Genomic DNA, 17,274 nt, shown 5'->3' on the forward strand with positions numbered 1-17,274 from the left:
AACCTCCAGACAAGCTCCAAAGCACACATACCAATATGATAGGAAGGAGTACTTGTGAGTTTTTAGTTCACTTTCTTTTTTCCTTTCCTTCATGTGACTAGAACACAACATGCCTTTTTTGGTCATATCATTGTTCCTGCTTAGCAGGTCTACCCTGTTTCTTCTACATGATTGTTACTCCTTTACATTATTTGTCATTGTATGTTACCCAGTGGTTTTTTTTTTGTTGTTTTTAAAGATTTTATTTATTTATTTGTGAGAGAGACTGAGAACACAAGCAGGGGAAATGGCAGGCAGAGGAAGAAGCAGACTCCCCACTGAGCAAGGAGCCTGGTGCAGGACTCTATCCCAGGACCCTGGTATCATGACCTGAGCTGAAGACAGACCCTTAACCAACTGAGCCACCCAGGCATTCCCTCATCCAGTATTTGGAAAGTCCATTACGATTGCATATTTTATAGACTTCTTTTTATTTATTTATTTATTTGAGAGAGAATGAGTGAGAGAGAACATGAGAGAGGAGAAGGTCAGAGGGAGAAGCAGACTCCCCAAGGAGCTGGGAGCCCAATGCGGGACTCGATCCTGGAAGTCCGGGATCATGACCTGAGCCGAACGCAATCGTTCAACCAACTGAGCCACCCAGGCGCCCCTATAGACTTCTTTTTGATTAGATTTTAGCTTGGCTTCTTCCTAATGGGATAGTTTGTTCTGTTGATTTGAGAAGGAATTTAATGTTTTATTCTGCTCATCAGGTTTTCAACTGGTGGTTTCCATGGGCTACATCTCAGGCTCCTCCTGTTCAGTCCACTGATTCCACTGTAGACAGAGTATTTTGTCATTTAAAAAAAATCAGATGTCAGAGATTAATTAGCCTTCATGGGATTATTAATGTGTTCCTTACACCAATTTAAGGAGTTACCCTGAAATGAGATCTGTTTTCTTTGGCTTTTTCAATGACATGAGTGAAACCTCTTTGCAAATGTAAAGATAGGTAAGTCTCACGTTGTTAATTCATTTTGCAAATACTTGTGAGAGTGTCTAAAGTATGTCCTCTAATCTGCAGCCTTCAAATGATAGTTTATCCAGGTGTAATTGGGTCCTGAATAGACTAGCTCATCCTATCTAACCTTAAATGAATCTGACCTGTGCCAGAAGACTAATTTATTAATTTGCAGCTGGGGGTATTCTGTTTCAGTGACTGGAAAACTCATTTCTGCTTGTTAGCGTAATGCTGTCTTTGAATTTCCCAGATAACAAGAAATGAAAAGCGGGGCACTTGGGTGGCTCAGTGGATTAAGCCTCTCTGCCTTCGGCTCAGGTCACGATCTCAGGGTCCTGGGATTGAGCCCTGCATCAGGCGCTCTGCTCAGCAGGGAGCCTGCTTCTCTCTCTCTCTCTCTCCCCCTCTCGGTCTACTGGTGACCTCTGTCAAATAAATAAATAAAATCTTAAAAAAAAAAAATCAAAAGCAATCATGGTTGCTTAGTGTGTATAGAATAAACAAAGGAGATTGCACAGTCTTTAGGAGAAATTTCATTCAGGTTGTGACAAGTCTAAGGAATTACTCATATTTTACCCTAAAGAATTTTTTTTAGGATAGCGAAATATTTATATCTGTCAGTGCTTTTTCCTTATCTCTACTAGATCAGCACTAACACAGTCATACTTTTCAGACTTCATAGAGGTTACTACTCATTACTTTGCAATTATTACATTAAGACCTGTCTTAATCACTGTCCCTGAATCACTTTTTAGGACAGGTGTCCCTGAATCACTTTTTAGGACAGGTAACTACTAAGGTTTGCTTCCTTAAAAGTATGTTCCCCTGAAGGAGATTCCGAAACCATAGTAGTCTGACCACTGATCACTGTTCACATTTTGAGAATTGGCTTTTTTTGTTATTTAAATATATTAGGGGTTTTTTGTTTGTTTTTTGTATTAAAAAGGCAGCATGACCCAGTTATACTCTGATGCATAATCTTGTGGAACTTTTTAAATATTACACCTTCGTCTATATAATTGAAATGGGAATCATACTGTACCTACATTATCATCCCCCTTTTTTATCTTAATAGATTAGGGATGTCTTTCACTGTATTTCTGGGCCCCATCTTTGGTTCTTTTAATTAACAAACATTTGTATATTACTTTGCCAGGTATTATTCCACATATTAACTATACAGTAGTGAAAGGAAAATGTCAAAAGTTGATTGCCCTTGTGGAGCTTAATAAGGGGAAAGTCAGACAAGCAAAATAAGTTAAATCAGTAGGCTGTTAAGCAGTAGTAAAAGCTATGGGGGAAAAAGGCGGAGTAGGGAGTGTGAGAGAAGTGAAGTTTCAAAAAGTATAGTCAGCTAAGGCCTTACTGAGAAGACATTTGAATAGACATAAATGTAGTGAGGGAATGAGCTAGGAATGTGCCAACAAGAAGAGGCCAGTCAGGGGCGCCTGGGTGGCTCAGTGGGTTAAGCCTCTGCCTTCAGCTCAGGTCATGATCCCAGGGTTCTGAGATCAAGCCCCTCATCGGGCTGTCTGCTCAGCAGGGAGCCTGCTCCCCCCCCCCCACTGCCGCCCCCTCTGCCTGCCTCTCTACCTACTTGTGATTGCTCTCTGCCAAATAAATAAATAAAATCTAAAAAAAAAGAAGAGGCCAGTTAGAGCAGAGTAAGTGAGGGGGAATAGTAGGAGATCAGGTCACAGAGAAGTTGGGTGGGTGTGGTGATGGGGAAGAGAGTATTAGATAATGCAGAGCATGGTAGACTAAGGGTTTTTGGTCTCATTGCAATGGAAACCAATGGAAGGTTTAGGGCAGAGAAATGACATAGTCTCACTTCAGTCTTAAAATGATCATTCTATCTGCAATGTTGAGAATAGAATGGGGGACTGCAAGGAGTACAGGGGCAAGGGCAGAAGCAGAGAGACCACTTAATAGGCTGTTTCATTAATCTAAGCTAGAGATTCCAGTGGCTTGGTTGAGGGTAGTGAGAAATGTTTGGATTCTACATATAGTTGACAGTGGGCATAATAGTATTTGGTGGCAGATTGGATATAAGGTGTAACAGAAGAGTTGCAGAGAATAAAAAAAAGAGTTAAGGATGTACTAAGGTTTTTTTGTCTGAGCAACTTGAAAAATGGAGTCACCATCAGCTGAAATGGGAAACACTAGGAGGAACAGATATGGGGGAGAAGATTCAAGAGTTCAGTTTGGGACGCAATAAGTTTGAGGTGCTTATTACGCATTCAGGTGGTCATGTTGAGTAGGCAGAGGTCTTGGGTGACAATAAGATTTGGAAATGTGGCTTGTATGTAAAACTGGGTGAAATTGCCAAGAGTCAAAATGGAAAGAAGAAAAGCTCAGAGAATTGAGCTGTAGACCCTGACTGATTAGAAGTTTGGAAGATAAAGAGGAATAAACAGAGAAGACAGGACAACCAAGGAACAAAGAGGAAAACCTAGAATACAGCTCTGGAAACTGGATGAAGATTCTTATATATATATATGGTCTTTGCATATGTCTTCCCCTCCAGACGGTGTGGATTGATTTTTCTCTTCTTTGGGTTAAATACACATGCCATCCTTCCACCCAGCCTTATTTTAGCTACCTATTACTTTAACAAAACAAGATTTTATGTTTTTAACAATAAGAAGATTCATTGTAAATACTGCGTGTATCAGCTGAAGATAATGTCCTCACAATAACTCTTACACTTTCAGAGTCCACCCTGAGCAGACTGCAGAGATGTGGGACGAGCATCTGACTTCCAGGGAGTAAGCAGCCAAGAGAGGGGAATCCGCAGCTAGTTCATCAGCTGAGGCGTCCCTTGCAACTCTAAGCATTTTTGTAGGGTCAGCTTCAGAGCCAGGATCTAGGCTTTCTCAAAGTTAATTACTGCCATTACTTACTGGTTAGTTCAAGCATGCGATAATTTGCTCTTCTAGTTATTAGCAAGCAAGGAGGGTATATTATTTATTACTGTGTAACAGATTACCCTGGAATTTAGGTGCATCCAGCAACAGACATTGATTTTCTTACAGTTTCTGAGGGTCAGAAATTCGGGAGCAACTTAGCTAGGTGGTTCTGGTAAAGGTTTTCATGAGGTTATAATCAAAATGTCAGCTGTGGCTGCAGGCATCCGAACACTCAACTGGGGCTGAAGGATCTACTTTGAAGATACATCACTTCCATGGCTGTTGGCAGGAGACCTTAATTCCTTACCATGTGGACCCCTGCAAAGGGCTCCTTTAGTGTCCCCATGACGTGACAGCTAGTTTCCCCAGAGTAAGTGATCTGAGAGAGAAAGGAAAAGGAAAGAAATCATAATGCCTTTTATATCCTGATCTTGGAAGCCAAACACTGTCATTTTCGCCATATTTTATCTGTAGGAAGTGAATCACTAGGTCCAGCCTACATCCAAGGGGAGAAGAATTAAACTCCACTTCTTGAAGTGAGGAGTATTCAAGAATCTGTAGACTTATTTTAAAACTACCACATTGCACCTTCTGGCCACAAATTACTACAGTCCTCTCATGTGCAAAATTCACTCCCATCCTCCCAACACTCACCTAAAGCCTTGCCCCTTTATAGCATCAACTTGAAATCTGGGTGGTTAGGTCCCAGTGTGGATGACCTTTGGTTATAGTTCTGCAAGTACAACTTCTTTTGATGTAAACACCTATAAATTAAAGAAATAAGTTTTCTGCCCCTCATGCACCCAGCGTACCGTGAGGGGACAGGGATGTGCTAAACAGATACAGAGATTCTTATTTAAAAAGGGAGAAAATAGGAGGCACAAAGAAGTCACTGACTCATAGCAATTCCGATTTTATCTGGATAAATGTTGGAAGTTTCTTGATTAGGACTCAGTTCTTCTTTTGCCCAGGAATGCTGCTCTGTGGCTCTTGTTTCCTCCTTCGAAGCACTTGGTTTCACCCTGTGAGTTATCTTTTCTTTTCCATGAAAAGTAGTCCAGAATTGCAGTCGCATAGTTTTCTTACTCTGCTTCTTGCCTGTAGGGTACAAGAAGCGTGTTTTCATTTTGTTTTGCCTCTGTACCTTTCAGTGTAACCTGGTAGTGTTTCTTTTTAAAACTTAGGGTCTTCTGTGAATGTTACTGAGATTCCTGCCATAAACAAAAGCCACACTCACAAATCTCTTCAAGATAATCTCCTTTCTCCCTTGGGCTTCCGCTGGGATTGCTGAGGGACAGTACTTGCAGTGGATAGAATTTTACCCTCCAAAAAGATATGTTCAGGTCCTAATCCCCCACATCTGAGACTGTGACTTTATTTGGCATAAGGTCTTTATAGATGTAATCAAGTTAAGGTGAGATTGTATTGGGTTAGAGTGGACCCAACTGCAGTTGTTGGTATTCTTAGAGAAATTTGGACACAGAAGACACAGGAAAGAAAGTCACCTGAAGACCAAGGCAGAGATTAGAGTAATATGTCTGCAAGCCAAGAAACAGCAAAGATTGCTGGGAACCACCACAGACTAGAAGAGGGGCATGGAATAGATTTTCCCCCAGAGCCTTCCTAGAAGGAAGTAACCCTAACAACATCTTGATTTCAGACTCTGCCTTCCAAAACTTTTTGAACTGTATAGTTTGTGGGAATTTGTTATGGCAGCCCTTGGGGACTAATATAACACTTATTTAAGCTTCTTGGAAGCCCCGTTGTTTAACTGAGTAGTTCTTGAGGCTATATAGATCTTTCAGAGGTCTTAACAAAGGATTTTTATAGCTGCATTCTAGGCTTCCTTGTTAACCATTTTCTTTCAGCAGTGCCCTGAATTTGATACTCCATTGGAAGCCATTTCTTAATTTTAGTATAATTTACCATCTGGAGAGGCTGGGAATTTTCAGAATTATTTAGTCTTGACTCCCTTTTTGTTTAATTATTCTTCTGCATAGGGGTGTCTGGCTGGCTCAGTCAGAAGAGTATGTGACCTTTAATCATGGGGTTGTGAGTTTGAGCCCTGTGTTGGGTGTAGAAATCACTTTAAATTTTTAAAAAAATAACCTTTATTCTTTCCTTTAATTTATCCCTCTCTTCTTACATTTTATTGTAAGAAGCAAGAAGAAGCCAAGAGGTACCCTTTAGCATCTGGCATCTTGTTACTCTTACCCAGTTCATGAGCCACAACTTCTACTTACGTGTTATGATGGGCAACTTTTGCTACTACATAACAAGGATCCCTTTCCCTCCAGTTTCCAAGACTTTTCTCACTTAAAGCCCCCACCCATAAATTTCTCAAAGACTATCATCATACTTCTCTTTCTTCAGGGCTCTTCAAACTTTCACTGATAATCTCCTCCAAATCCTTCCAACTTTTACCCTCTGTTGGGGTCTAACTCTATTCCCATGTTTTAGGTTTTTGTTGTAACAGAACACATTTCAGGTATCAAAATCTTAATTAGTTACCTGTTGCTGTGTAACAGATTACACTAGAGCTTAGTGGTTGTAATTAACAAGCATTAATTATCTCATAAGTTCATTGGGTTAAGAATTTGGGGGCAGTTTAGCTGGGTGGTTCTGGCCCAGTGTCTTACGAGCTTTTCATCAAGACATTAACTATTACTGCAATCATCTGAAGGATCAACTGAGTATTACTTATACTCTGGCAAGTTTGTTCTGGCTATTGGGGAGGCTTCAGTGTCATGTAGGCCTTTACCAGACTGCTTGACATGGCACTTTTTCCAAAGGTGATTGAAGAGAGAGCACAGTGCTCTTCATGACCTAATCTTGGAAGTCACAGATTATCCTGCCATAGCCTATTGTTAAGAAGTAAATCACAGTATGATATTGACTTAAAACAGACACCTAAATCAATGGAACAGTATAGAGAGCTTAGAAATAAATTCAAAAACCAAGAATATATACAATGGGGAAAGGGTAGTTTCTTCAACAAATGTTGGGAAAACTGGGCCACTATCTTACACCATATATAAAGATTAACTCAGATGGAATGTAAGACCTGAAACCATAAACCTTTTGGAGGGGAACATAAGTGGTTACCTCTTTGACATCTGTCTGGTAATGATTTTTTGGATCTAACTTCAAAAGTAAAGGCAACAAATGCAAAAATAGACAAGCTAATAAGCTAAAGAGCTTCTGCACAACAACGGAAATAGTCAACAGAATGAACAGGCAGCCTATTGAATAAGAGAATTTGCAAAGCTGATAAGGGTTTAATAGCCAAAATATATAAAAGACTCATACAATGCAATACCAAAAAAAAAAAGAAAACCAGTCTGATTAAAAAAGGGATCAGAGGGGCACCTGGGTGGCTCAGTGGGTTGGGCCTCTGCCTTCGGCTCGGGTCATGATCCCAGGGTCCTGGGATTGAGCTCCGCATCGGGCTCTCTGCTCGGCGGGGAGCCTGCTTCCCCCTCTCTCTCTGCCTGCCTCTCCGCCTACTTGTGATCTCTGTGGGCGCCTGGGTGGCTCAGTGGGTTGAGCCGCTGCCTTCGGCTCAGGTCATGATCTCAGGGTCCTGGGATCGAGTCCCACATCGGGCTCTCTGATCGGCAGGGAGCCTGCTTCCTCCTCTCTCTCTGCCTGCCTCTCTGCTTGCTTGTGATCTTTCTCTGTCAAATAAATAAATAAAATCTTTAAAAAAAAAAAAGGGATCAGAATATCTGAATAGTTGTTTTTCTGAAGAAGATACACAGATAGCCAAAACGTACATGAAAATGTGCTCAAGATCACTAAGCAGGAAATATAAATCAAAACCATAATGAAATGTCACTTCCCACCTGTTAGAATGGCTATTATCAAAAAGACAAGAAAAAACAAGTGTTGGCGAGGATGTGAAGAAAAGGAAACCCTTGTGAACTATTGGTGGAAATGTAAATTGGTGCACCCACTATGGAAAATAGTGTGGAGGTTCTTAAATAAAAATAGAGCTACATATGATCCAGCAATTCTACTTCTGGGTATTTATCTAAAGATGAAAACCTTAATACATCCCTATATGTTCGTTTCAGTATTACTTATAATAGCCAGAACATGGAGACAACCTAAGTGTCCATTGATGGATAATGGATAAAGAAAATGTGATTTGTATAAATATACACCAAACACACAGACACACACTGGAATATTACTTGGCCGAGAAAAAAAAAGAAAAGAAAGAAAGAAATCTTGCCATTTGCAACAACATGGATGGCCCTTGAGGCTATTGGGATAAATGAAATATGTCAGATGGGGAAGGACAAATATCATATGATCTCACTTATATGAGGAATCTTAATTTTAAAAAAAAGCTTATTGATAAAGAGAATAGATTGGTGGTTGCCAGAGGTAGGGGGTAGGGTGTGAACAAAATAGAAGGGGACCAAAGGTACAAACTTCTAGTTAGAATAAATAGTGGAGATGTAATGTATAGCCTGGTGACTATATCATCAGGTAAATGCAAATCAAAACTGTAAAATTATTACATTTCATTATAGTTTATAGGTAACTACAGTATTATAGTTAATATATTACATATTTACCAGTTGCTAAGAACATAGATCTTAAAAGTTGTAATCACAAGAAAATAAAAATTTTGTAACTATGTTTGGTGATGCATGTTAACTAGTCTTATTCTGGTGGTCATTTATAATATGTAAGAACATCAAATCATTATATTGTACACCTGAAACTAATACAATGTTCATGTGTTTTATACCTTAATAAAAAACAAGAAGTCACTAAGTCCAGCCTACACTCATAGGAGGATCATAAAATAATTGTGTACATTTTTTTTTGTGGACATATTTTAAAACACATAGTCTAGTTAGCTTTAGGAATAGGGAGAGTCTAATATTGGCTAATGCCATTGTTATATCAATTGGCCTAATAAATAAAGTGGGAACCAGGGGGTTAAAATTATGTATCGTGTCAGTTATGTCTCAGTAAAGCTGGAGAAAAAAAAGTGCATATCGTTCACAAAATGAGATTTAGGAGAAAGATTTCTTGTCTTTTTCTTTTGCCCACTATCGCTTCGGGTAACAAAGATCAACTCCCTAATATAAAGGACTGGGTAAATATGTCATCCTAAGTGTTCAGAATGACAAGTTTCAGGTATGTGTATGTTTGAGTGTGTTTGTGTGATAGGCAATTGAAACACCTTTTGAGGGCTAATATAGCATGTTGATAAAGGTTGGTAAAGTGGGATTATTCTCAAAAAAAATTTATTTACAGGGCTCTTTGAATAATATCTCACACAGAAACTCAGTGTGTAAAATATATAAAAATGGAACTACTGTTGTTACAGGATGGGCCCAGATCCCACTGATTTAGCATCCCTTTCAGCCTCGTTGCCAGAGATCCAAGGAACATTATTTGAAAACTACACCATGTAATCAGTCCCTCAAGCCTAATTCACAAAAAAAATCTATTAATACATAAGATGGTAGAGCTCATCAAGATAGCCATAATAGCAGAATAGCCCTTTACCACTTTACCAGTTAGCAGACTGATTTCTGGTGTTATCTACTATATAATGGTCAGTGAAAACCCATCGTGGTTTGGAGAAGTAGTCGATGATTGGTCAGCCATTGATATCTGTAGAATACTTTCATTATTCTGTTGTTTCATCTAATTGTTTTTTCCTTCAACAGAATAATACAACAGATCTTTACAGGATTCTTTGCAAATTCTGCAATTCCTGGGTCCTCACATCCTTTTTCCTGGTAAGTAACTAATTGCCCTGTGCCTTACTTCGCTGGAGTAGCAGCAGCGTTTTAGGTATCCGTACCATTGTGAGAGAGAGCAAGAGCTGCACAGGTGAGTATATAAAGATTTGATTGGCTTACTGTTAGATTGCCTTTATTTGCTGAGCCCAAACTTAAATCAGAACTTATTTTTTATTTCTCAGTCTCCTGAGGGCCATCCTGGTCCCCCAGGATGTCCAGGCACTGGATGTGTCGGTTTTGGTTCATATTCTGATCTGAGAGTTGTGTTGAGAGGGGAATAAGACAGTCCACACCAGGCCTAGTATCTGGACTTTGCAGGTTTCTTTTCTAGCTCATATGGGAAGATTTTATTCCTTAAGAATTTCTGTAATTAAAAACTCATTGCTTAACTTCTTTTCTCAAAGTAAGAAGGTTTGTCAGAAGAAACAAAGGCTGTAATTCAGTATCAGAGTGACACTTAAGTACGATAGGGGTTAAGATGGAATTTCCTCTTGTCTGGACAATTACGTGCCACTTCTGACTCTGCCCCAGAAGGCTCCTTTGCTCAGAGGGACCTCAATCCTTCCACACAGTTACGCTATTTTCCAGCTGCTCATTTCTTTTAACATGTTCCAGCCAAAGAATCTGGGCATCTGTCATCCAGAGTAGTGTACCAGCGGCTCCAGAAAGAGGTGCTGCCAAGTTCCTTTTGTAATTGCTCTAAGTTGTGATTCAGAGAGACTGCTATGGCTGTTTCTCTACTTGAAAGCTCCTCATTGTCGAGGACCACGGGCAGCCTCTTTGAATGAAGGAAGTCTGCTATAGATTTTGGTCAGTCACAAAGGGAAAACTCTCCTTAAAAAGCAGCTCCATTTATGTTTACTGTAAGTGGACACAGAGAAGACAAACTTTTCTTAGCCAGTAGGCAGTGAGTCACTTTTTTTGCTCTGGTGTGTCATGTGGTATTTTAGGTATCTTCACATTTTATGTTCTGTTCGGTTAAGTAAAAATTCCTTACTTAAGAGAATAAGAGACTACTTCCGGATAATCTTTTTGACCTTAAAAATATTGAGAAATTCTTTGCCTCTTGATTAGAGAACTAGTGACTTTCCAGCTCTGAGAGAGAGCAGGATCTGCCAGTTTTTTCTGTGGTGTAAGGCAGAGACTGGTCACTCCATCTAATGCTGTCTGTCTCATCTCATGTATAGGAGCGGGATGCTGCACTCCAATCCTGGGGACTATGCCTGGGGTCAGACAGGGCTTGATGCCATTGTAACCCAGGTGAGGAGCTGCCTTTTGAGGGTGTCTGTTCAGTGTGTCTCATGGTTCCACAGGCTTCCTGCTTTCCTTCTGCTACTTTCTGAAATGGCAGTCACTCTGCTTTCTCTAATATTTTGAGCTTGTGGATTTCCATTTTACTGAAGGAATAAATGGTTTATGGGTTTATTTTAGCACCCATGTACCTTCTAGGTGCTAGGGACTTTTTGGAAGATGGCTTCACCTCCATAGGAAGAAAAGACATCTCCTATAACAAACAGTATTTTGTATTTTGGGCTTCTTGTTCAGGCCTATGAGTATTCTATAAATAGGTGCTTCACAAAAAAGAAGGGTCTCCTCACATGTTGAAGCAGGGATTTCTGCTAGATGGAGCATAGTAGGGGAAGGGAGCAAAGAAAAAGGTATTCCCATGCCATGTATAATTGTTCCCACTTATTTATGTTTATTTTAATTTAATTGGGTTTTCATTTCCCTTGTGGATTGCTGAGGACAGAAAGCATGTCATTTATATCCAAATCTTCTCATAAGTAGTCATTTACCTATTTCTTGGCTTACTTTATGCCACTTTCCATACTCCCACCCTGTTTTTCTTCCAGCAGAATGAAATTTTTAGACCAGTTAAGTATTACTTTTTGTTCAGTTACAGTTTTACATCACAACTCTTATGCTGCCTCTGAAGTTGCTTTATGCCCAGAGGTGGACCTTGCAATGACAGTTTTATCTGTAGACTTAAAACTGTTGTCACTCTGAAATTGTAAAGGAATTATGAGTGTTCTGGCAGCAGGAAAGAGGAAACCCAAGCCTCTCAGAGCCTTGCAGAAATAAGAGCAACTAACATTTTTCATATATGCACTGTTTATTCTCAGCTGGAGCAGCTCCCTCTCCGGGGATATTGGGATATCTGCCACTTCTTCTTCTTTTTCTTTTTCCTTTTTTGTAGCTTTTGGGACAACTGGAGAACACAGGGCCTCCCCCAGCTGACAAGGAAAAGATAACATCTCTTCCAACAGTGACAGTAACTCAGGAACAAGTTGGTAGGTTCAGTTCTATACTTATTCTGTCAACTTCTGATTCAAAATTCCAGCACCTTTCTATACTAAGGATCTTCAGGTGAAGCTTTAGCACTCCTAAAATTCCTACCTGGGTGTCATGCATTTAAGATGTCTGCATTTTCATTAGGGTTAGTCATGTCGATGCAGAATTGGACAAACCTTTTTTTAAATTATAAAGAGAAAGGAAGCCCAAGTTAGGACAGTTGCTGATGTTGCACAGTTTTTCATAGAGAAGAGGGAGCTCCAGGGAAAGACCATTTGGTGAAGGGTTATATATGTTTGTTTGTTTGTTTGTTTTGAGGTAGGCTCCATGCCCAATGTCGGGCTTGAAATCATGACCCTGAGATCAAGAGTTGCATACTGTACTGACTGAGCCAGCCAGACACCCCTGTTTTTTTTTTTTTAATTTTTTATTTACTTCTTATTTTTTTATAAACATATAATGTATTTTTATCCCCAGGGGTACAGGTCTGTGAATTGCCAGGTTTACATACTTCACAGACCCCTGTTTTTAATATAGTTGGAAATCATTATGACAAAGGACAGTTCAGAAAGTTACAGACTTTATCTTATGTTTTTAGTACATGCAAATCTGTACGACTTTAATCTTATGCGAACAGGGAGTTTTTTGTTTTTACGTTTGGAATGTTCCTTTTTGGTCATTATTATTTTTTTTTAAAGATTATTTATTTATTTATTTGACAGAGATCACAAGTGGGCGGAGAGGCAGGCAGAGAGAGGTGGGGGGAAGCAGGCTCCCTGCTGAGCAGAGAGAGCAGAGAGGGGCAGATCCCAGGACCCTGGGATCATGACCTGAGCGGAAGGCAGAGGCTTTAACCCACTGAGCCACCCAGGCGCCCCTATTATTATTATTTTTTTAATAAGCAGGTGTACAGTGTGTGCTCGGGGTAGAAGTAGAGCCCATGTTTTGATGTTTTGTGGAGTCATTTTCACCTTGGTATATAGATTCCCTGGGGCCCAGGAACAGGGCCTGCAAATGTTGAAGGCTGAAAATTTCTTTTATGAGCCAGTAAGTATTTCCTCAGCAGCTACCATCTCCTTTTTCTAGGTGCCATGCAGGAGACAAAAGAGGTACAAGATAAGCCTTGATTTCTTGAAGAGCTTAGCAGGGAAAACAAGACTCAACTGAACGATTAGAAAACAGTATAAAAAATAGTATTGAGCAGATGATACAGAGAAAGAGAAAAAATGGGGGGCTGGGAATTTGTTTCCTATTTACTTGCCAGATACAGTTAAGTACTTTAGACACAGATATTATTTTTAAGCACTGAAGGAATTTAGTGACAAGGAACATTATTTTGAACTAAGCAGTTCTTTCCCCACAAATTCCAGATTAAGTTAGAGAAGATTTTGAAGACAGGATGGGCCATCTTAGGTCATTTTGCTCAAGGAAAAATATGAACCAATGTGAGAATGTCAGCATGGACATAGTGTCTCAATCAGGTATAAGGAGAGTCACCTTATTAGCCCTGAAATAGAATCTGGTTTGGGGTTAGTGGGAGGCATGCCTGGTTAGGAAGGGAGGGGCCTTGTTTGTGTAGACCTTGAAATGGACAGAATAGTTAGGGCTGGATATTTTAGATAGGAGTTAGGTTTCATAGCTCCCCAAGTGGAGGATTAAAGAACTTTAGGTGGTCTTTAGGGACGATTAGTTTAGAGGTAGTGTCTCAAATAGATTGGAAGGCAAAGAAGGCAAAAGCAGGGATTTAAGGGGCTGCTGCTGCATGTTGGGGGTACAGGTAATGGTGGCAGTGCTGACAGGGAAGGGGACTCCCTTCAAAATTCAACCAAGGACGGTTTTGAAGAAAGGCTTTCATCACTGATTGCATAATAGGATAAAGAAGGGAAAAAAGTCAAACAGAGTACAGAAGGTTTTGCAGCTTGGGAACCACAGAGCTGGTGCTGCCATCTGGCAGTGGTGGGGGAATTGTGAGCAGGCCCCAGTTAGGGTACAGAAGTGATGTGATATTTTTAATTTTAAACGTGTTGATTTTGAGGTATCAGCTGGGAATTCAAGTAGAGATGAGCTGGGGATTGCTGTGAAGCTAGTATTAGGGAAAAGTAGCTGGTTGCAAAGCTTAGGTAAATTTGGAGGGTTGAAAGCTAGGGTCGAGGATACTACCTGGGGGGCTGTTCCAATAGACCAGACATAAGAAATAATAGCTAGAATTGAGGTGAAGGTGTTAGGGAAGAGTGGAGAGGGAGGAGTGAATCTGTTAAGTGGTAGTCTCACTCCAGATCCTTGACTGCTGCTGTGGGCGCGGCGCACACCCTGGCCACTGGAGAGAGAGATAACTGGTATTGTTAGCCAGACTTGGGAAACTCCGACTCTGCTGCCTGGTACTCCCAATTTAGTTTGGGGCTGTTCCTCACAAAGTGTTTCTTGTCTCTGGATTTGGAACCTGAGCTTTCTTTGGGCTTTGCAATTCTGCAGCACCACCTCCTGGTACAGCTTTTAATTAACAACTTGTACGGAGGGCTTTAGGACACCCACACTGAAAGAGGATGCAAAGTGTGGAAAATAGCAAGGTAAAAGTGGCTTGAGACACTAAGTAGATACTTTTTTTTCCTAAGTAGACACTTGAGTCACTTTACTAAGTAGAAACTGCCAGAAGTCTATCACACGTCTGGGAAGATGTTTTTCCTGTTTCATTTAACAAATAATCTAAGCCTGGGGATATTTTGTCCAAGTCTTTACATTGAAAAGTAGACCTTAATAATTTCTGTGCAGACCTTACCTAAGCCCATTCATGTCCCTGTCTACTATCACGTCCTCCCCCATTTTGAAATAAAATTCCTGCTTCCTACCTTCTCCACCTAGGATGCACTTTGTATCTTTTCTTTATGCATTCCTTTGGTTAAAGACTGGGCTAGTTTTTTCTTCTTTCTTTTTGCTCACTTACTTTAGAATGTATTTCCTCCTCCAACAGATAAGGGTTTAGAGTGTCCAGTATGCAAAGAAGATTACACAGTTGAAGAGGAAGTCCGACAGTTACCCTGCAACCACTTCTTCCACAGCAGTTGTATTGTACCATGGTTAGAACTGGTGAGTATAGACAGCTGTCGTGTGTGACGGGCCATCTCTGCCAGTCCCGTCTCTTCGTGGGGGTGGGGGGGGGTTGGTTTGGAGTTCATAGAGAACCAAGCAGAGCAGATTTTAGTCCCTGGCTAATTCCTGCTGGTGCCATTACTGTTTTTTTAGATCACTGTGTGTTTGGAACTTCTCTGACCAGCTGTTACCAAACCACAGCCTACAGGTCTTGGGCCTGCCACCTGTTTTTGTAAATGAACTTTTGTTGGAACATAGCTACGCTTATTTGTTGACAGTTGTCTATGGCTACTTTTGTGCTGTGTCAGCAGAGTTGAGTGGTTGCGACATAGGTGGTATAGCCTGTGAAGTCTAAAATATTTACTTAGTCCCTTCACAGAAAGTTTGCTGACCCCTGCTCTAGGCCATCTCAGGCCACTGCTTTCTTTCTCTCTCTCTTTCTTTTTTTTTTTTTTTAAGATTTTATTTATTTATTGGAGAGAGAGAGAGCATACATGTGTAGGGGGGATTTTGGGAGGGGCAGAGGGAGAGGGAGAAGCAGACTCCCCGCTGAGCAGGGAGCCTGACACAGGGCTCAATCCCAGGACCCTGAGATCATGACCTGAGCTGAAGGCAGACGCTTAATGACTGAGCCACCCAGGTGCTCCCAGGTCACTGTTTCTGGTTAGTTCTGTTTGGTGATGCGTGGTAGCTCTTGTTAAGTTGCTGGCCTAGAATTCTCTCTGGCATTTATGTTTAAATTCTGTTTGGAATATGTCCTAGTGCTATACCTTCAAGTCCAGCATGCACTGTGTGAGAATACATGCCCTTTCTGTTTTTCTACCTTCCAGCTCTCAAGATTTCTTAAGTGTTTAGCACTTCTAGCTTCTCAGGTCATGCTGTTTACATGGAATTTTACTATTTACATAGTATCTTTCTGTTTCAGCATGACACATGTCCTGTATGTAGGAAGAGCTTAAATGGTGAGGACTCTACTCGGCAAACCCAGAGCTCTGAGGCCTCTGCAAGCAACAGATATAGCAATGACAGCCAGCTACATGACCGATGGACTTTCTGAAGCTAAAGCCTGCATCTGAGCCAGGGCTGTGGTAGTCTTCTTATCACAGCTGTCAATTGTATCAAAACAAAAAAATAGTAGGTGGATTTAGGAATCTCATAAGAAACCCCAACCCATAATATTAATGCAGTGAGTGTTTTTCTTCTCTAAATTTAAAGTTAGTATCTGCAGATGGAATTGTATCTACAACCAAATGCCTCCCTCTTATTCCTGAATTCAGAGTGATACTTTTTTAAGTGTGAAACTTGATTATGTGGGTTTCCCCCGCCAGAATAGAATCACTTTACCTTAAAGTCTAGCTAGGGTCCCACTATCTGTCATGTTCTCCTGTAGTGGATATTTCCACCTCCTTCTAACCTCTACCCTGTCATTAGTGTATTTTATAGTACATGCAGTGGAACCACAGCCCTAAAGTCCGCTGATACAAAGTCTTCCTGTTTTAATTGTACAAAAGCATCTACTCTTGGCCACAGAAGCCACAAAGCAAGAACAGATTAATTCAGGAATCTGAGACTAATGATTTTGTTTTGTTTTGAATCCTCAGAAAAATCAAAGAAAAATTACAGTGGGGAGGAGAAAATGGCTGATCATTGTACTCTTTGATTTTCTCATTTTAATTTTTAAAGACTACTTCAAAGGTGCAGTTTCTGCAGAAGCCAACATGACATATCTTAGGAATCTTACATTGGTGGGAATCTGATTCTGGTTCCCTTTTGAAAATGGGTTGGGCAGCATATAGGCACAGAAGAAAAGGTATTTGAAATCTTTGGTTCTGAGGTTCCTTTAATGACCCCCTTCTCATTGTTTACTGCCTTTTGTCATGGGGACCTTAAGATAATTTCCCTCAGAAATAGATTATTTCATTACTGCTTCTACAGCCTATTCACTGTTTTTAGTAATTCATTGGCCTTCAGGAATTGAGATTCCACATTGTCTCATTTTAATTTTTTAAGCCCTTTTATCATCTCTGAAATTTTTCTGTTCTGCTTGGTTCTGGTTGTACTTGGAATCAAACTGATTATTGTGATCATGCCCAAAACAGCTTGGCCTTGGAGAGGTGGGCCTTCTATTTTCAGCCTAACAGTGTCTCATTGCACATGCACATGCTCTTTGAAGCATTTAAGTGTTTAAAGTTGAATAAATGAAGAAGATCAAGAA

The 17,274-nt window shown here is 40.4% G+C and overlaps 1 protein-coding gene across 3 annotated transcripts in view; it reads left to right on the plus strand.

Moving 5' to 3' along the window:
• Window positions 1-17,274, plus strand: part of RNF115 (ring finger protein 115) — a 70,708-nt gene extending 53,434 nt beyond the window's left edge. For all 3 annotated transcript variants that reach the window (XM_046008677.1, XM_046008669.1, XM_046008684.1), the window contains 5 exons: window positions 9,606-9,677; window positions 10,868-10,940; window positions 11,878-11,971; window positions 14,941-15,056; window positions 15,985-17,274. In XM_046008677.1, coding sequence (XP_045864633.1) covers window positions 9,606-9,677; window positions 10,868-10,940; window positions 11,878-11,971; window positions 14,941-15,056; window positions 15,985-16,116 — 487 coding nt within the window. In that variant the 3' untranslated portion in view covers window positions 16,117-17,274. The remainder of the gene's footprint in view (window positions 1-9,605; window positions 9,678-10,867; window positions 10,941-11,877; window positions 11,972-14,940; window positions 15,057-15,984) is intronic.

This window comes from Meles meles, chromosome 1 (genome assembly GCF_922984935.1).
Source record: "Meles meles chromosome 1, mMelMel3.1 paternal haplotype, whole genome shotgun sequence".
Taxonomy (NCBI): Eukaryota; Metazoa; Chordata; class Mammalia; order Carnivora; family Mustelidae; genus Meles; species Meles meles.